Source organism: Ovis aries, chromosome 17, assembly GCF_016772045.2.
Source record: "Ovis aries strain OAR_USU_Benz2616 breed Rambouillet chromosome 17, ARS-UI_Ramb_v3.0, whole genome shotgun sequence".
NCBI lineage: Eukaryota > Metazoa > Chordata > Mammalia > Artiodactyla > Bovidae > Ovis > Ovis aries.
This window is the reverse complement of record NC_056070.1, coordinates 18,114,710-18,135,729: the sequence shown is the minus strand read 5'-3', so window position 1 is coordinate 18,135,729 and position 21,020 is coordinate 18,114,710. Positions and strand designations below refer to the sequence as shown.

General features: G+C 45.8%; 1 protein-coding gene and 1 pseudogene across 3 annotated transcripts in view; one reads left to right on the top strand and one right to left on the bottom strand.

Annotated features, from left to right (window-relative positions):
- The first annotated feature begins 8,996 nt into the window (after positions 1–8,996).
- Positions 8,997–21,020, top strand: part of MGST2 (microsomal glutathione S-transferase 2) — a 34,731-nt gene continuing 22,707 nt past the window's right edge. For 2 of the 3 annotated variants that reach the window (XM_004017240.5, XM_004017241.5), the window contains exons 1-2: positions 8,997–9,161; positions 14,979–15,078. In XM_004017240.5, the coding sequence (XP_004017289.1) occupies positions 9,104–9,161; positions 14,979–15,078 (158 nt within the window). In that variant the 5' untranslated portion in view covers positions 8,997–9,103. The remainder of the gene's footprint in view (positions 9,162–14,978; positions 15,079–21,020) is intronic. The other variant, XM_012097459.5, reaches the window with a different exon arrangement.
- On the bottom strand, positions 10,014–13,986 carry LOC121816988 (ribosomal biogenesis factor-like; annotated as a pseudogene).

Below are 21,020 nucleotides of genomic sequence, written 5' to 3'. Positions count from 1 at the left end.
TGGTGTTATGCTGTTAACCTCTGTGTTTCTTTCCAGTTTAAAAGCAGCAGCTCCTTGCTTGCTGACTGCATGGCAACAGCTGGTGAATATAGGCGAAACACAAGGCCTGGATCATCTACAAATTGGAAACATACCCTGGGTCCAATCCACCACCCCTAAGCAATGATAGACACAGGCTTTAGAGATATTAACTCAGGGACTGGCTTACAAATTAGGCGTGGCCAGTTACCCAGAAGAGTTTGGTTGGGACCCGTGGCAATGGCAAAACAATCAGAGGAGTTTCAGCTCCCGGCTGAGGGAGGGGGCAGAGTAATGATCTAGTGGGATGGAGAAACAGCTCCTGGCCGTGTCCAAGGCCGTGTACAGATGGAGGTGGAGTTGAGGCTTGCTCTCCCATCTCTACATCTGGCTGCTTAGCAAATGAATCCTCTTTGCTGCCAGCCTCAGTGTGTTGGCCTTTTGGCTTGTCATGCATCCGGCAAAATGAACCTGGTTCCGTAACAGTTTTGGAGGGCCAACTAGGAGGGACCCGGTTCAGGCAAAAAGGGAACAGTGGAGAAACAAGGGGCTACTTGCCAGTGGCTGCCTTTACAGCAGAAGAGCCAGAATAAACTGAGGACCCCCACAAGGGGCTCAGCAAAAGCACTTTATATATATATATATATATATATACACACACACACACACATATATGTGTATTAAATTTATGGTTGATTTACAGTATTGTGTTAGTTTCTAGTGTATAGCAAAGTGACTCATACCTCTATATTTCTCAGGTGCTTTTCCATTGTAGATTTTTCCTAGGTGTTGAATATAGTTCCCTGTGCTACACAGCAGATCCTTATTGTTTATTTTATATATAGTAGTGTGTCTGTTGGAGAAGGCAATGGCACCCCACTCCAGCACTCTTGCCTGGAAAATCCCATGGGTGGAGGGGCCTGGGAGGCTGCAGTCTATGGGGTCACTAAGAGTCGGACACAACTGAGTGACGTCACTTTGACTTTTCACTTACATGCATTGGAGAAGGAAATGGCAACCCACTCCAGTGTTCTTGCCTGGAGAATCCCAGGGATGGGGGAGCCTGGTGGGCTGCCGGCTATGGGGTCGCACAGAGTCGGACACGACTGGTGCGACTTGGCGGCAGCAGCAGTCTGTCTGTTAATCCGGAGCTCTTAATTTATTTTGCTGTGTCTCTTCTGCAGGACCTGACTGAGTCGGTGATCTGATAGGTGGGAGTTTTGTGAGTCAGGTTGGCCCAGGCTGAGCTGTGGGGGAATGGCTGTGGTTTGGTGTGCCAGCCCTATTGTGAGTTCAGCGCTACACTGCAAAGCCTGATCTGCATTTAACTGTTTGTTCTTCATCTGCAACCTTTCTCCTCAAGAGGGTGAAGAGTTGCCGGTTCCTTTGGCCTTAACAAGCCCCAGAGAGAGAGAAAGGGAAGCCACGCCTCCGCCTCTGCCTTAACCCAGCACCCTGCATCCTCTGTGCTGTGTTTCTGTCCTGCTTGCCTCCAGTGCCTAGTGAAGCAACCGGGGAACACGCAAGAAACAGACTGACATTTACACCTCAGGGACAAGCTGAAGAGAAATGCCGCATGTTTTCAGTTCAGAAGAGGTGAACCTTCCTCTCTTTGGGTGTAGAAATCTCAGTAATTTCTTGGAGGCAGTAGCTGGCCACGCTGGTGTGACAGTATCGGAGAGATTTCTCTGTTACATTTGTGTCTATTTCAAAAGCGCCCTTCGTGGTTCTGAAGTGAGAACTGCCAAGTCTCTGAACAGCAAAACCAGTTAGCTGGCAAATACTGGTGGACTTGTGATGGCTCAGTGATAAAGAGCTCGCCTGCCAGTGTGGGAGACTCGGGTTCGATCCCTGGGTCTGGAAGATCCCCTGGAGGCAGAAATGGCAACCCACTCCAGTATTCCTGCCTGCAGAATCCCACGGACAGAAGAGCCCAGTGGGCCACGGTCCACGGGGGAGGTGAGAAGAGTCGGACACGAGTTAGTGACTAGACAATAGAACCGACGGGCCTGGTGAGGAATTAGCTGAGACACAGGCTCCGGCCGGACTGCTCTCTGCTGGGAATACCCCTTCTCCCCCATCTCAGCCGTGATTTTTCTCCTGTGTCTGTCTTTCCTCCTTCCTCCACCCAGGCACCCCAGAAGTTCCTCTGGTGGAAATCTCCCTCCACGTCTCCTGGGCTGCACCCTGAGGACCCCCGGATTCTGTTTTCCCACTCTCACCTCTTCCCTCTTGCCAATCCAGATCCTTCCAGTTCCTCTTCCTTCTCAGGCTCCAGGGACACTCACTTTGGCTTCCCCCAGCTTGTGCACTGCCCCTGACCCACTCCAAGAGGCGGCGTGGTCATTCCTCCCTAGAAGGCAGTCATTTGGGGTGATTAGACCAGTTCTCAAAGCTCTCTGGGCGTCAGTAACCTTATCTGTGAACTGAGAATCATTTACAACTTCGTAGCAGTATTGTGTAAAGCATGTGAGGCCGTGCACACTTAACCAACATGAAATCCTTGCTCAATAGTGGATCCTGGAAGAGGCCTAGAAATGTGCATGTTCGTATCACCTCAGGTGATGGTAGTGGGTGGTAAGGACCACAGTGTTTAAGACCATGATTCTCCATCTTGGCTGTGCACTGGAATCATCTGGGGAGCTTTTGAAAAGTTCAGACACAGGACTTCCCTGGTGGTCCAGTGGCTAAGACTCCAGGCTTCCAATGCAGGGGGCTCTGGGTTCGGTCCCTGGTCTGGGAGCTAGATCCCACATGCTGCAACTAAGAGTTCGCATGCCCAACTGAAAGATCCTGCGTGCTGCAATGAAGATTGAAGATCCCGAGTGCCACAGCTAAGACCCGGTGCAGCCAAATAAATAAATTATATAGTAAAATATATATAGATACAAAGTTCAGGGCAAACCAGAGACCAGTGAAATCAGAATCACTGTGTGAGGGGAGAGCTAAGGACCAGTATTTTTAATGACCCCCAGGTGACTCCAGGGTGCAGCCAAAGTGAAGTGCAAAGGCTTTGGGAGCAACCGGACTAGGTTGTACTGAGCCTGAGCAAGTCACTCGCCCCTGAGCCTCAGTTTCTCCATCTGAAAAATGGCAACAAGACATGTGCTTCATTGCTGATTAAGCAGAGTAAGTTAAGAGTAATTAAGACACAGTTCTACGCGGGGCCTGGCACCTGCTCAAAACTTCCTTTCTGTTGAGTGGAACTGGGATCTGGGACGGAGGACGTCAGAGCCCCCATCACACCAAGGCCCACACCAGCCGTCTGGGCCCAGGGCTCCCCTGCCTCTTGCTGCTCTGCTCCCAGCAAGTTGATGAACCCAGCTCTGAGCCCACAGGGAGCCTGACTTCTCTCCATGGGATGGGGCAGGGAGTTTATGCCAACAGACCTTTTTTAACGTACTTCATTTCAAATACTATTTAGTTTTTGAAGAATTAATAATTACTAAACAAAAGAGGCAAATGAAAAATGTTAGTTCCTTCTGTGGTTGTTGTTCAATTGCCAGCATGCAGCACGCGTTAAAATTTGGGGTTATAGGTTAAAATTTTCACTTATGGGCTAAAATTTTCTTTAACTTGCGGCCACTTGAGAACAAAGCCGCTTGCTATTTTTGTGAGCATGTGTGTCCTAGGGTCCAAACGTTCAGTTTACAAATCCCCTTTGGGGTCATGAGGGTAAAATGTGCATGTGTGTGAATATGCATGGGTGTATCTGAGTCTGTGATTATATGTGTGCGTCAGTGTGTATTTGTGAGTATGTGGGTGTGTAGGAGCATGAGTGTGTGTGTGTGAGGAGGGCTGCCTGTGCTGGGGCTTGTCTGTGGGAATTTCCAGTTCCCCTCCTCAGTCTCTAGATTCTGCATTACTTTATCCTTTCCCAAGCTTTATGTAAACTTAACTCAGGTTCAGACCTCCTGTTACGGTCAAAAGCTGTTTTTGAAGCAATGCAAGTGCTGTTTCCATTCTTCTGGGAAATTACAACAGTATTCTGTGATCGTCGCTGCTTTGTACCCAAGCCCTCCCGACAAATAGATCTTGTCTCTTGTGAGTCTACCAGGCCTGAGGGTGTGGAGGGGTGCCAGAGAGACCTCAGGGGCACCATACCACGTGCCAGGTTCTAAGCTATTTGCTTCCTGCACATTATTTCGTTAAGCGGACTGAGGGACCTCTGTGGTTGGGCCTGTTGTTTCCTTTTGAGAAAACAGGTTGGGGAACCATTAGCAACTCACCAACACCATACAGGGACGTGAGCCTAGATCACTAGCTCAAAGTTTGTGTGCTTTTCACTGTACTACCCTGGAGACTTCCCTGGTGGCTCAGAGGGTAAAGTGTCTGTCTGCAATGCAGGAGACCCGGGTTTGATCCCTGGGTCGGGAAGATGCCCTGGAGAAGGAAATGGCAAACCACTCCAGTACTATTGCCTGGAAAATCCCATGGATGGAGGAACCTGGTAGGCTACAGTCCACGGGGTCACAAAGAGTTGGACACGACTGAGCGACTTCACGTTCACCCTGGAGACTGGTCTTTAGTTTCCCCTCCTTTCTGCTCCCCTTTTGTCTCTGTCTTTGAGCCCAGATGGGATATCCAGGTGCTGGATAACTGGCAGTTTCTGCCCCAGGCTTGATGTAAGTGATTGTAACCCTCTGCCCGGGCCCTGCCCATCCCAGGGCAAAGGTCTCCTCGACAGGGAAATGCCACCGCCCTCTGTAGTTTGGTTTCCACACCCAGGGCCACAGAGCAGAGTCTCCAGCTTCTGAAGGGGGAGAAAATGTTTTGCAGGACAGCCTACAGCTCCCTAGATGTTTGCAAAGTGTAGGTTGGGGCATAACTTCTCAAGTGTGGTTTATCTGAGCTTTGAAGAATTGCCGAGTTGTTACGGATGTTTTCAATTGGTCAGGACTTTCAGCAAGAGAATGTAATAAGCACGAAGCACGTGGAAAACCTTACCTGGGCTGGTTTTCTGTCAGGAGTGCTACGGTCCTTGATGACTGTGATCATTCTGTTTCTGGGCATCCGTGGGCTGCTGGTCCGTTTTCTCTCTGCCACGGGCTTGTTGGTAGCAGAGAAGGCAGGCTCTAATGCTGGCAGGAACCCACCATGTGCTGTTTTTAAGTACTTTATGAATGTTACCTATTAATAAATCAATCCTTAAAGCAGCCCTATCTCATTTAAATTTCCCTTCAGACCTCATTAGCCTATCTTATCGAAGTGAATTTCAACTCCTGACCGAGGGTGTGTCATCCCTAAGTGTCTGGGCTGGGAGCCCAGGTGTCGGCTTCTGTGGGGCTGAGACACACCAGCTTTCCCACAGGCACTGGGCTCCCTCTAAGTGAGCTGAAGTGTGGGACAAGGAAGGGACCTCATCTTTGTTTCATGGGAAGCTGAATCTTTTTTTTTTTTTTTTTACTTTTTTTGCTTTTAATTGCTTCAAAATGTTGTGTTGGTTTCTGGCACACAACAAGATGAATCAGTCATAAGTATGCATATATCCCCTCTCTCTTATTCCTCCCTCCCACCCCCTCCTATCCCTCTAGGTGGTTGCAGCGCGCTGGGTTGAGCTCCCTGTGATACACAGCAACTTCCTGCTGTCTATTTCATGCGTGGTAATGTACATGCTTTGGCTTCTCAGGTAGCTCTACATGGTAAAGAATCTGCCTGCCACTCAGGAGACCCAGCTTCAATCCCTGGGTGAGGAAGATCCCTGGAGGAGGAAATGGCACCCCACTCCAGCTTCCTTGCCTGGAGAATGCCATGGACAGAGGAGCCCGGTGGGCTACAGTCCGTGGGGTCGCAAAGAGCAGGACGCCACTGGGTGACTGGCGTTAACACTATTAAAGTATATGTCTCGGTGCTACTCTCCCAAGTTGTCCCAACCTCTTCTTCCCCCACTGTGTCCAGCAGTCTGTTTCTCTGTGTCTGTGTCTCTCTTCCTACCTTGCAAGTAGGTTTATCAGTACATCTTTCAAGATTCCATATATATATGCATTAATATCCGATATTTATTTTTTTCTTTCTGACTTACTTCACTCTGTGTAATAGGCTCTAGGTTCATCCACCTCACTACAACTAACTCAAATGTGTTCCTTTTTATGGCCGACTAATAGGGAAGCTGAATCTTTAAAGGGCAAAGCAAGGGACTTCCCTGGCTGTCCAGTGGCTAAGATGCCATACTCCCAATGCAAGGGGCCTGGGTTTAATCCTTGGTCAACAAACCAGATTGCACATACTGTGACTAAGAGTCCACAGGTGGCAACTTAAGGTTCTGCATGCCACAACTAAGATCCAGTGCAGCCAAATAAATAATAAATTAGTATCTAAAACATATTTATAAGAATAAAATAATTGTGTGGACAGAGAGGAGGAGCTGTGATGAATAGGTTCTGCCAAAGAAGCCACCAGTTGTGGAAGGACAGCTCTAGCGGGTTGTGTGGGATGTAGCTCTGGCAATGGAGAGGCCCTGGATTGGCGTGGAGACCGTGTGTACTGTGTTTGCTATATAAAAATATTGACCTACTTTTCCCCTCAAGGGCCCTTTTCCTTCTCAGAATGTATATCCTAGTGGTACAAACTTCCAGTTATAACATAAATAAGTCCCAGGGGATGTAATGGACAGAATGATGACTACGGGTAACAATTCTGGACTGTATATTTGAAAGTTGCTAAGAAAGTAGACTATAAAAGTTCTCAGCACAAGAAAAAACTGTAATTACGTAAGGGTGAAACAGGAGGGAAGGGGCCAGGGAATAATCTTTAGAAAAACAACGTAGCCGTTGGATATGCAGAAACTGATTAGAACCAACGAGGCCCAACATGGCAGAAATTTGACTTCCAGTACATAAGTCCCTTGCACGTGAACGAGTTCCATTGTAAGAGTGCGTTCATAAGTCCAATTTGTTTGTAAGCCCAACAAAGTTGGTCTAGGTACCTAACACAATCAGTTATACGATACTGCATTGTAATAGGTTTACAATCCTTTTCATACAAATAATACATTAAAAACACAAAAAATAAAGAAAATATTTTAAATCTTACAGTACAAACTCAAAAAGTACAGTAGTATAGTACGACAGCTGGTATACAGGGGTTGGCATCGAATGAACAGGCAAGAAGAGTTACTGACTGGGGGAGAGAGAGGAGGTGGGAGATGGTAGAGCCGAAGGGTCATCAGTAATAGGAGATGGAGGGCAAGCGGCAATTTCATTCACACCTGATGTTGATGGCACAGGCCCTGGTTCCTTGCTGGGTTCAACTGTATCTACTCTCTTGGGAAAATGATCCAGTGACGTCTGGGTAGTAGCTCTTTTCTCTCATCACAGATGACACAGTGGCAGCGGATTGCATGCTGAACAGCTGCTGAAACCTTCATGGACTGCTGTACCTTCAGCTCTTGTTCCTCAGAAACTAACAATACCTCCTCAAATAAAAAAATTCTCCTTGCCCTTCCCTGCTGCACCATGAATTTCTTGGGTTCTTCCGCTCCTTCTTCCTCTTGTCTCTCTTCTCTCAGCCTCCAATTCCATTGGGTCTTTATTAGTAAGCTCCATGTTTTCATGTTTGAAAGTTCACAACTTGAAGGTTTGTCTGTAGGGGACTCATTATAGACTCTGAGCCTCAATTATATGCTTACTGTAGGATATTAGCATATGCTAAATGACACACCCACCAGTGCCCTGACAGTTCTGAGGCCAACCGTGAAAGGCCAAAAATGGGTTCTGACCCAGTTCCTTCAAAATAGTTGGAATAATCCTCTCACTCATTAGCCTATGAAATTACCCAGCCCATGAAAACTAATCACTGCATATTTCAGGGCCTCTTGTCTCCTGAGATGGCCCACACTCTCACTATGGAGTGTGTTTCTCCCAAGGCTGTTCTCATCTTCTGAAATGGACTGCATACTGACCATGAGATGTCTAACTAAATCCACTTCTTACCTATCATTTTATCTCTCACTGAATTCTTTCTGCAATAAGACACAAAAAACCTGAGCTTCGTTAAGTCCTGAGACCAGGTGTGTGAGCCCAGTGAAAAGACAGGGTATTCAAGTCCCAATCTGAGTTGTGCGGTTTCAACATGATGGATGCTAACCTATGAAACTTCAATACTTTGGCCACCTGATGTGAAGAATGGACTCATTTGAAAAGACCCTGATGCTGGGAAGAGTGAAGGCGGGAAGAGAAGAGACGACAGAGGATGAGAGGGTTGGATGGCATCACTGACTCTATGGACATGAGCTTAAGCAAGCTCCGGGAGTGGGTGATGGACAGGGAAGCCTGGTGTGCTGCAGTCCAAGGGGTTGCAAAGAGTCAGACACGACTGAACAGCTGAACATAAAACTTATTATGGAGATAATTTTGCAATATACATGTGTATCAAATCATTATGTCATACATCAGAAGCTAATAATGCTGTATGTCAATTATAGCTCAATTAAAAAATTTTAAGGTCAGCTTGATCATGAGAGAGTTAAAGTAACCGTGGGAAGCAGCCTGGTTCAGGGCTTTTAGGACACCTTTGAAAACTGCACGTGAGTTCAAATCCTGGATCGGTCGTTTACTAGGGAATAAAGTTACAATCAGTTTAAATTACTGTGTAAATCTCAGTCAGATTAAATAAAATCTTCCACCTCCTCTGTTTTTCCACAGGAGGTGTGAAAGCTCTTAGGAAGGCTTTGGAGCCAGGGAGGGGACTAAGGAGCCCAGAGGCTAAAAGAGAGGGACTGGGGATTGTTTTTGAATTGGCTGAGAAGGTGGTTTGACTGCAAGGTACTGCTGCTGCTGCTGCTTGAGGGCTAAAGGCAGAGGTCGGAGCTCAGGGGACAGAAAACAAGTTTGGGAAGCAGCGCCCGTTCCAGGTGAAGATCTTTGATCTTTGATTGACGGCCTGGACCCGCCTGCCTTCCTGATTCCTCTTCCAGAGCAAAGGTCACACAGCAAGTTTGAACCTCCTTTTTTTTTTTTTTCCTTTTCCTTTCTCAGCTCAGATGAACCTATAAGGCAGGTCAGCGTTGCCAAATCAAAAGTCGCTCTTCCCCTAACAGGAACTATCCTGCAAATAGTTCTGTGAACCAGAACATTCCCCAGGAAAGATGGCAGGGAATTCGATATTGCTGGCTGCACTCTCTGTCCTCTCAGCCTGTCAGCAAAGTAAGCGTTCTGAAGTGGGCTGGGGTGTGTGTGTGTTACAGGGAGGGGGGAGGGTTTGGTTTGTAAGAGTCCTGGTGTGTGTGTATGTGTGTGTTTTACAGGGTGGGGGGAGGGCTTGGGTTTGTAAGTGTCCTGGTGTGTGTGTGTATGTGTGTGTATTTTACAGGGTGGGGGGAGGGTTTGGCATTTGTAAGTGTCCTGGTCTGTGTGTGTGTGTGTGTGTGTGTGTTACAGTGAGGGGGGAGGGCTTGGGTTTGTAAGTGTCCTGGTGTGTGTGTGTGTGTGTATTTTACAGGGTGGGGGGAGGGTTTGGGTTTGTAAGTGTCCTGGTGTGTGTGTGTGTGTGTGTGTGTGTGTGTGTGTGTGTGTGTGTTACAGGGAGGGGGGAGGGTTTGGGTTTGTAAGTGTCCTGGTGTGTGTGTGTGTGTGTGTGTGTGTGTTACAGGGAGTGGGGAGGGTTTGGGTTTGTAACCGTCCTGGTGTGTGTGTGTGTGTGTGTGTGTTTTACAGGGTGTATGTGTGTGTGTGTGTTTTGTAAGTGTCCTGGTGTGTGTGTGTGTTACAGGGAGGGGGGAGGGTTTGGGTTTGTAAGTGTCCTGGTGTGTGTGTGTGTGTGTTACAGGGAGTGGGGAGGGTTTGGGTTTGTAACCGTCCTGGTGTGTGTGTGTGTGTGTTTTACAGGGAAGGGGGAGGGTTTGGGTTTGTAAGCGCCCTGGTGTGTGTGTGTGTGCGTGCGTGTGTGTGTTACAGGGAGGGGGGAGGGTTTGGGTTTGTAAGTGTCCAGGTGTGTATGTGTGTGTGTGTGTTACAGGGAGGGGGGAGGGTTTGCAGTTTGTAGGCGTCCTGGTGTGTGTGTGTGTGTGTGTGTTAGAGGGAGTGGGGAGGGTTTGGGGTTTCTACTCACTTCCTGGTGGCCTTCGGGCTCTGCAGAGCACTCAGGGTCATCAGGAGACAGGCAGAGATTTAGAGCATTCTGGGGGTTAGTTTCTCCCCAAGTTCTCCCTCTGGGGCCATGGTGGGCCCTCCAAGCCCAGAGAGTCTGCATCATCTGTGGTTACAGCCCACAGCCCTCTTTGACTGAACCTGGGCCAAATGGGCTCTAAATATTAATTAGGAGTGTTCCAAAGGGAACATTGTACCTTGCTTACAAATCATGGCTATGATTTCTTGAACCCTGTGTTTCCTAAATAAGCTGCCTAGGACAGGTATGATTATCAGGTACAAAAAAAATAAAAAGTTCCTGTGAAAATATGAGCTTCAGATTAAGCAATTCATTCTAAATTTTAAAGCGCCTTCCCATTAGGATTATTCAGTATCCTGATCACCTGGTTGAATAGAGGCTTTTTCTCCTCTGGGGTCACTTTCTCTCAATTCCTATTATTTTAGGCGCATGCTGCCTTAGCATGCAAATTGGGGGAAAGTGTCTGAGCCTTGGCCAAGTAAGACTTCTTTATCAAGTGCACCTTTGTTAATTTCCCCCAGTGTGCTTCTGCCAGGAAATGGGGCGGAGCTGTGGACTGCTCCGCCCTGGGCACCGGAGGCACACTGGTTTAGGACACAGTCCAGCCTGCACGCAAGCTCAACAGGAAAACTCGCCAGCGAGTCTGTTTCTGTGAATTTATGAAAGCATTATACCTTAAGACGCACAGTTTGTGGTTTGATTAACCTCTTTTCTACAGTAAAGTAGAATGTTCATTGCCAACTAAGCATCACTTAGGTCTGAAGCTCCCTGTGCTGACCCTCTGGTTCACATAGACCCACACATGGGTACTGTCCACCCGGCGCGTGCCCAGGTCCCAGCCCTGAAGAGGGCGCAGGGGCAGGTCCACGGGTGTCCCCAGGCTGACTCAGCCTCTGCCTTCCCCACAGAGGGGCTGTGTTTGCTGGTGGGTGCCGGGGACAGTGTGAATTGCAGTGTGAAGTTCAGGCAGCTGGGCTGGGAAGAGGAGACGGCCAGTGGTGGTTGGTGGTGCACCGGGAATGTTTAATGATGGTGGACAAGTGGTGAGGGGTGGGAGAGAGAAAAAGGAGGGAGGGAGAGAGGGAGTTGGCATGGAGAACCAGAACTCTTTGCTTAGCAGAGGTCTGGTGTTTATGGAGATGGGACACCGCTGTGCTGTAGTAGAAGCAGCGCAAGGCTTGAAAACAGGCAGACTCACATCCTCTGGTCCAGCCACTTACAAGCTGGGTGCCCTTGGCCAGGAAATCCTGTCCTTCAGTGTCTTCAGCAAAGAGGGCTAGGCAGGACACCGGTAGGGAGTGCCCACCAGGGTGCTTGGCCCAGAGTTGGCACTCAGCATGGTCGTTTCCCTTGGCTGCTTCCCCACAGAGAGGAGTTTCTGCTGGATTGAGAGGCAGCCGTGCGGTGAAGGAGTCCGGCTGTGGCCGGCAGTGCAGGACGAGAGGTCTTGATTCACTTTCCCCAGCACACATGTGACCTCCCGGAGAGAGCGAGGGAAGGGAAAAGGCAGTCAAAGCCAAAGGAGCTCATTTTCAAGTAGCTTTTAATCAACTCATGGGAAGGGAAGAAACGGAGGCGCTCCAGAAAAAGGGGTGAAACAGCCTTTACACCCCGTCATGTTGCTCAGTGACAGCCGTGGTCTCTCTGAAGGCTCTGACATGAGATCCCCTGGGACTGGAGCTGGTGCAACGGGCGGGGTCCTCTTTCCTAAGGGTGGGTGGGGTTTTTCGACCCCAGGGACTGTAGCCTGCCAGGCTCCTCTGTCCATGGGATTCTCCAGGCAAGAACACTGGAATGGGTTGCCATGCCCTCCTCCAGGGGATCTTCCCAACCTAGGGATCAACTTCTGCTGCTGCTAAGTCGCTTCAGTCGTGTCCGACCGTAGAGATGGCAGCCCACCAGGCTCCCCCATCCCTGGGATTCTCCAGGCAAGAACACTGGAGTGGGTTGCCATTTCCTTCTCCAGTGCAGGAAAGTGAAAAGTGAAAGAAGTCACTCAGTCGTGTCCGACTGCAACCCCATGGACTGCAGCCTACCAGGCTCCTCCGTCCATGGGATTTTCCAGGCAAGAGTACTGGAGTGGGGTGCCATGGCCTTCTCTGTGGGATCAACTTCCCATGGCTCAGAAGGTAAAGAATCTGCCTGCAATATGGGAGACCTGAAGTTGATCCCTGGAGACCTGAAGGAGATCAACTGGAGATCCCTGGAGATCAACTTCAGGTCTTCCATATTGCAGGCAGATTCTTTACCTTCTGAGCCATGGGAATCGATTGCTGATAGATAAATCTAGGCACACACTTCTTTCTTTGTTTCCATTTTGCACGTGGAAACAAGAGCCTTGACTCCTGTTTTCTCTGAGGCTGTGGGCTGAGTTAGAAGCACCAGTAATAAGGTCCAGGATGGCCAACTCTGTTTTCTCCCCCATAGATAGATTTCCAGCTGATGCCATGAGCCACTGGTCTCTCCAGATTTATGATGCCTTCACAAGGCTTAGCCCAGAGGTAGAAACCATTAATGCCCAACCACACTCTTATTTTCACTCTGCTCTCCTAGACTTCAGTGGTATGACTACACTTTGAATGAGAAAGATGCCAGTCCTAAGTGTCGACCCACTTAGATGTTCAGCTATAGCTTTAAAATCCTGATCAACCCTTTATTTGCAGGGTTGTCAGGACTTAGAAGCTATAGGGTTGTTCTGAGGGGAATGAAGGGGAAGGGGAGTGGCCAGGTGTGAGAGCCTTACTTGACCAGGTCCAATATTTACTGACTTCCTCTTGGAGAGGAGATAGTACCATGTGTCAGGAGGAAACAGATGGTCCCTAAGACTGTCACACAGTGAGACACTGAAGCTGCACACTTGGTGTGGAAAAGGAAATTATTTTTAAAACATTAGCAAGTAGGAAATGGATATTGAGGTACTGAAGTAAGGGAGGCCAGTGTAGTGTTGGAGGGAACTAATGAGAAACTGAAATAAGCTGGAGGAAATAATCTGAAGAGAAAAAAGAGACCCCAGAAGTTAGTTCAGGGGTAAAAAGGGAGAGAGAGAGGACAAGAGGTGAGAACTGTCGACAAGGAGGAAATGTAGGTCTAAAGGAAAGAGGGTCACAGATCATCAGAGGCAGATGATTCCAAGCAGCAGGGCTTAATAATCTAATGCATTTTCCATGCAGCAAATGAAGGATGAGAAAGTCATAATTATTTCATAATAGGGAAACTCAGTCATATAGGGAACCATCATCCCCAAGTTTTCTTGTGACCCCCTTCACCTACTACCGTCCTCATCTCCAGACAGTTACTGATCTGCTTTATGTCACTTACATTTCTGAGAATTGTATGCAAATAGCCTTATACAGTACCTTTTTTTTGAGGGGGAGGGGTCTTGCCTCTTTCATTCAGCATATATATATATATTTTTTTTTGGTATAAAACTTTTAAACTATTGGCCATCTTGGGGAATTTGATGCGTCACCAGTGTGCTACACTTGTGCCATCAAACTTGTAGCTTCATCAGCATTAACTGGTTTGTGTTCATGACCTTGCTGAGGAATCAGCTGTTTCTGCTGAGGTTCAAGAGAAAGGCCCTTTGAGACGTGTGTGCAACTTCCTTTTGTATATCCACAAAAGCTTTATTCCCTCTGTTAACTTTTTCATCATTCAGTGTTTATCTCCTTAAGATCAGTGGCAACTAGTTTTGCTTTATCTTTAACCTGAAAGCGTTTTTGGTTGGCTATGTGGAGTACATGCCTGGACTCCTGCTCTCTTAGTTTCTCCTTGGGCACTCATATTCTCATGCAGCTGCTCAAGTTCCAGGCGATGCCATCTGCATGCGCCTCATTCGGCATAACTGTTCAGAGATTCACCCATGTTGTTTTGTTTATTACTAGTTCATTATTTTTTTATTGTTGAGTAGTATCTTGTTGTATGGATACACCACGAATTGTTTATCCATACACTTGTTGATAGACATTTATGTTAGGGTTCTCCAGGATACACATACACACTCTTACACATCTGTTGTAAAAGACTGGCTCTTATAACAGTAGGGGCTGGAAAGTCTGAAATTTGTAGGGTCTGTTGCAAGACTGGATATTGCAACAAGAATTCGTGTTGCTGGGACTTTACAGGTGGTCCCATAGTTAAGAATCCATGCTCCAGTGCAGGGGACATGGGTTTGATCCCTGGTCGAGGAACTAAGATCCCACATACCACATGGTGTGGCAGAAAGAAAAAAAGAACTGGTATTGCAGTCTTGGTCCAAAGGAAAGCAAAATTCTCTTCCACTTTGGGGAACCTCAAACTTTTTCTTAGGGCCTTCAGCTGAATGGGTAAGGCCCACGCACAATAGGCAGGATAATTTGCTTTATTCAGAGTCTACTGATGTAAATGTTCATCACCTCTGAAAAATTATCTTCACAGCAGTATCTGGACTGGTGTTGACCAAACAACTGGGCACCATGGTTAGCCTTGTTGACGTATAACGTTAACCGTCAGAAAGTTGTCCCTGATTTTAGCTATTACAAATAAAGCTGTTGTGAACATTTGTGTACAGGTGTTTCTAGGGACATATGATTCATTTCTCTTGGAAAAATGTCGAGTTGTGGACTGACTGAATCATATGGTCAATATATGTCTAGCTAAACAATTCCAAATGGTTTTCCAAGGCGGTTGTACCATTTTACATTCCCGCCAGTGATGTATGAGAATTTCAGTTGCTTTTGCATCCTCATCTGTCTGTCTTTTTCAGTTGGTATGATCCGACTTTTAAAATTTTAGACATTTTAATAGGTATGTAGTGCATTTTACTAATGAATAATGATGTGCCTCATTTTGAGTGTTCATTCCCTTTTTACTTGCAGGTTATTTTGCTATGCAGGTAGGAAAGGCGAGATTGAAATACAAAGTTATGCCCCCATCCGTCTCTGGGTCGCCAGATTTTGAGAGAATATTTCGTGCACAGTGAGTAATGCTTTTCCCTTCCGGAATATGGACCTGCCGCATACAATTCCTAATTAGGGGAAAGATGCACAAGGAAGATATGCCATTATAACAAGCTACTCTTTATGGCCAAGACTCTTCTCAGGATCCTTGAGGCTTGAAGTAGTCAGTGCATGGAGTTTCTACCCACCCATAGTACAAATTCAGAGGATCCATTCATAGAAAAGGCTAGAATCTTGGAGGAGGTACTGCTATATGTCTCTAAACATGGCAGTTTGGTCCAAGAGCCTGGAGGGGTCCCCCTGAGAGTTCAGTAGCCTCATGTTGGGTCAGTTGTGTTGTCCAATTTCTAACTAAAATCTTTATTTATTCTTATCCACTTTGAAGCAGAGGCAAGTCAGTATTATCCCCTGCTAATAGACCGTTTCCTAAACCCAGAAACCTGTAATAATAAGGAAGCTATTTCATTGTATTCATAGTGTGTGTGTGTGTTTTTAATCACCTTGTGCTCCTTGTGTCTTCAGACCACACAGAATGTTCCATCATGACTGCCTGATGCAAGATGCCAGGTCTCCCTTCATATTTAATTCCCCCAACCGAGAGCTTTAAAAACTGTTGCACATATCACCATTTATGCATTACATGGCTCTTTTGTTAATACTTTGGGAATTTTCATCTTTGTTCATAAGTGAGTTTGGACTATAATTTTTCATTTTTTTTGTATGGTCCTTGCTCATTTTGATATAAGGATTACACTAATCTCACAGAATGAATGAGAGAATTATTTTCTCAAGGAATTTGAATACGATTGGAAGAGTGTATTCCTTCAAAGTTGTTAGAATTTGCCTATAAAATGACCTAGACCTGATTTTTTTTTGTGAAAAAAATTTAAACTATGAGATTTGTTTGTATAATGATTATGGAATTATTCAAGCTTTTTATTGTGTCTTGAGTCAGTTTGGGTCAGACTTGGCCCTTGAGCTGACATCATTGGTCTCTTGTCCATCAAACTGCTCCAACGAGGATGGTACACACTATTTCCTAGGCTTAAAGTATGATGACTACCACTGGTAGTATAAGAGGTGCATAGACACACTTTAATTTTTTTTTAATGTGGTAAGAATGTGTAACATGAGCTCTACCCTGTTAGCAAAATGCTGAGTACATAGTACATTACTGTTGACTAGAGGTACAGTGGTGTACAACTCTAGATTTCTAGAGTTATTAATTTAACATGGCTGAAATTTTATACCCAAAGTATGACTTTAGTTATTTATTTATTTTCCACAGTATGATTTTAAATAACATTGAACCACATGATACGGAAGTCATTTCCATTACCTTTGAATCTTTATATCAAGTGGAGAGTACGGATTTGGTGCTGATATGTCCCACATCCCAAAAGTAATATTTATTTTTTTTAGCAAGGTAATACATGCTTGTAGTCTGAAGATAATATGAGGTTACAAACCTTATAACAACAAATAATTCTCCTTACCCCCAATCTATGCTCAGAGACAGCCATTAGTACTCTCTTTTTTTCTTTTTTACTACTTTTGACATTTGTTTCCGTATTTCTGAATACTATGTGTTCACTGCTATCTATTGACTCAGAAATTCTAGACATTATCAATTGACTTCTTTTTATGGAAGAAAAAATTTCATGCTCCTCTGATTCTTCTTTTCCTCACCTCATCCTCCCTGTAAAGCTATATCACTTCATCGAGCTAAAGCAATAGTCAATATTTATGTTATTGTGATTAAGTAAATAATGTTCAAAGCTGAATCAAGTAGTTTACTATGATTACCTTTCCTTCTTGTGTAGTTTTTTTGTTTATGTGGGGTTAATATTTGCCTCTTTATTTGCTTGCTTAGTTTCATCTTCATATCTTTAGCATAGCTGAAAATCCTCTGATACATTTAAATACATTAAGTAAGCTAGTAATACCTTGGAGCGGGTTTTTTTTTTTTTTTTTTTTTGAGTCGTTTGTGCTTGAATTTGTGCTTGGAGTCATTTCTGCTTGAATCTCCCATTTTTCGGCTCCAATCTGGAGGTTGCACTTTCGGTCTGTTACATAGCTGTCATTCCAGGATTTCCTGTCATTGTCCTAGGAATTTCCCTTGCACTCTACTGATTCGGGGGCTTCCCAGGTGGCGCTAGTGGTAAAGAACCCGCCTGCCAATGGAAGAGATGTGAGACACACTGATTCTGTCCCTGGGTTGGGAAGATCCTCTGGAGGAGGGCATGGCAACCCACTCTAGGATTCTTGCCTGGAGAATCCCACGGACCCAGGAGCCTGGCGGACTATAGTCCGTAGAGACGCAAAGAGTCAGACACGAGTAAAGTGACTTAGCACGCACACTGCTGATTTGGATCCCCTGTTTCCTGGATTTCCTATTAGGCTATTTATTTTTTATTTCTCATTTTGGTGGAGTATATACCCTTTAGGCACTTTCTGAGAGAAGGGGAATGGTAGGTCTTGACATTTCTGAATATGCCTTTATTCTGCCTCATAGGTGATTGATGACTTTGTTAGGCATATGTTAAAAATCCTTACCTTAAAAAAAAAATCCTTACCCTCAGAATTTCAAAAACCTTGTTTCATTGTTATCTGATTTCCGCTGCTGTTGTTGAGGTGTTCTGTGCTGTTCTGATCCTTTGTTTGGAAACTATAGAAGCTTGCAGGTCTTGGCCTGATCCCTGTCCTGAGATGTTATGGTGCTGTGCTGACTCAGCCAGAGGTATTTTTCTTCACAGTCATGTCTGACTCTTTGTGATCCCATGGACTGTAGCCCACCAGGCTCCTCTGTCCATGGCAAGAACAGTGGAGTGGGTAGCCATTCCCTTCTCCAGAGGATCTTCCCAAACCAGGGGTCAAACCCCAGTCTCCCACGTTGCAGGCAGATTATTTACCACCTGCGCCACTAGGGAAGCCCTTATGTTGGACCCTAGAGGAGACTTCCTGTCGCCTGAAAACTCATGCCCTTCTGTTCTTGAATATTCTTTAATATTATTTACCCCTAAATTTTGTTGTCTTCTTTTCTCCATTCTTTCATTCTTAAAATATATATAAGTTGTAAATTGACCCCTTGGACTGTTCCTTTAGTTTCCTTTTATCTTGAGTTTTTCATCTTCTTGTGCTTTTATTCTTTCTGGAAATTTCTTGAACTTCCAACTCCTAATTGATTAAAAAAATCATATGTGAATTTAATTCTTAAGAATTAATTTTTATCCTTTGATCTTTAGTTCTTATTGTTATTGCAGTTATATCATTCCTTTCTTGTTTCATAGATGCGGTTTATTCTCTTATATCTGAGGATTTTAATGATATTGTTTAAAAAACTTTTTCCTTTATCATTACTCTTTCTTCCAAGTCCCTTCTTGTTTTGTCTATTTCGGGTGTTGTCTTTAATTTTTATTTGTTACTCACTCATTAAGTATCTTTTGAGCACCTCTATGTATTAGGTAGTGTTTTAGTAGTTTGGGATATGATACACAGACAAAGGAAGACAGAAAATAAACAATAAAGAGATAGTAACTTAAGAAAAGAATATGTTGTGCAAAAGAGTGGTAAGTGTTCAGAAATACAAGAAAAAGCATTGCATGGGCACATGGATGTGGGCTGCTGGGGTGGGTTGCAGTTTGAATAGGGTGGACAGTGCGGACCCGACTGGTAAGGTGGCACTTGAACAAAGACTTAAGCGCATGAAGGAGTTAGCCATGTTAACATGGAGGGAAGATGCTTTTGAGACAGGAGAAATAGCCAGTGCAAAGCCTCTAAGTGGGAATGTGTCTGGTGGGTTAGCAAGGAAGTTAGTGTGGCTGAGAGTGCTCAGAGGGAAAGCCAGAGAGGTGACAGATGGCCAGACCAGGCACCCACTGAAGGCCAGTGCTAGGACTTCAGCTTTTTAAGTGAAATGGAAAGTCACTGCAGGGTTTTAAGCAGAAGACTAACTTATATTTCAAAAGGATCTCTGTTTTGCCAAGACTATCTCTGGCATTGGTAGAAGCAGGAAATTCAATTAGGAAGCTACTGCAAAGATTCAGGCAAAGGGTGACAGTGACTTGAACCAGGAAGATAGAGTAGAGATGATGAAACATGACAGATGCTGGGTATATTTTGAGGGTAGAGCCAATAGGATTTCTTTTTTTTTTTTCTTTTTTAAAAAATTATTATTATTATTTTTTTACTTAACAATATTGTTTTGGTTTTGCCACACATCAACATGAATCTGCCATGGATGTACACGTGTTCCCAATCCCAAACCCCGCTCCCACCTCCCCGCCCCCCACACCATCCCTCCACGTCATCCCAGTGCACCAGCCCCAGGCATCCTGCACCCTGCATCATACCTAGACTGGTGATTTGTTTCTTATATGATATTATACATGTTTCAATGCCATTGTTCCAAATCATCCCACCCTCTCCCTCTCTTACAGAGTCCAAAAGACTGTTCTAACAAATATGGAGTGTGAGAAGAGTCAAGAACAGCTTTCAGAGTTTTGACCTGAGCATCCTAAAGGATGGACTTGTGATGAACTAAGAGAGAGAGGGCTGCAGGAGGAGCTGTTTTGGGGGGAACACCAGATGAGACTTAACGCAGCAGCCACGGAGAAGCGTTAGACATAACGCTCTACCAAGCTGTATGGGTCATTTGTTTTGCATCATAAGCTGGTTAATACATTGTTGCTTACACATCCAAGCAGACATAGAGAGTAGATAGTTGGATAAACCAGTCTGCATTGTAGCAGAGAGCTGGAAACATTAATTCAGGAGGCATTGGCACATGAAGATGATTTCAAGTCAGGACACTGGATGACATCTTTAAGGGAGTGGGTGTAGGTAACCAAGAGGAGAGGACTAAGGACTGAACCTGGTGTCCTCTGGCCTGATGTGGCCAAGAAAACAAGGGTCCAGCCAATTGATCTAAGCAAAAGAGATCCTAGAGGCCTTACTCAAATGTCAGGTCATTCTTGATTGGCTGTCTATGCAGTTCAGTTCACTTGGGAGTGACCTGGAGGCTCTGTGTGCATGGGCAGGGCTTACTGAGTGTGCAGCCTCACTAAAGGGTGATGCGTTGTGAGGCAGCTTTCTTCTGGGGGGGAACCCCAGATGTCAGTATCTGTAGGTCATCTTTATGGGACCATTTGTTTTCTCTTAGGAAAAAAACCATTAACCTTCCTGTTGGGTAGGAGATCTAAGGGGTGACAGGGGAGGGTGGGTATAATTGGCCTGCCTTCTAGCAGTCTGACAGTGTGGCTGGTGAAGGAAGGACACTTCTTCCACGGTACAATATATGAATTTGCACCGTAATCAACACAGAGCTTCATCCCCACCTTCCGTTGTTCCTGGAATGCCCGGAGAGTCCCTGGTTCAGTTTCTACAGGCCATAGAAAATCTTCCCATCTCCTGCGAAAGATTAAGGGCAAGAGGAGAAGGGGACAACAGAGGATGAGATGGTTGGATGGCATCAGTGACTCAGTGGACGTGAGTTTGACCAACTCCGGGAGACGGTGGAGGACAGGGAAGCCTGTTATGCTGCAGACCGTGTGGTCGCAAAGAGTCAGATGCAACTTAGCGACTGAACAACAACAACTCCTGTGCTAGAGCAGTGGGGGTGGGTCTCAGGTGGAAGGACCCGAAGCCCACCTTCTGCAGTCTTTCAGCCAGTTCTTCTGTTTCAGCCTTTCCCCTCCAAGGGATGAGGGCCCCACTTCCTGAGCCTCTGGGGTTCTGGGACAAGGATTGTCTCAGTCCTCCTTGGTTCTTTCTGCTGCAGGCTCTTAGTTCACTTTCTACACCGGCCCACTCAGCTGCTCTTCCCCTCATGCTGGTTTTCCTTCAGAAATGTGCTACCATCTCTCTTCCATTGCTGTGTCTTCTCCCATACTCCCTATTCTTGAAGATTTTAGATCTGTTTTTTGATTCCTTAACTGGCATGTTAGTGAGGTTTCAGGAGGG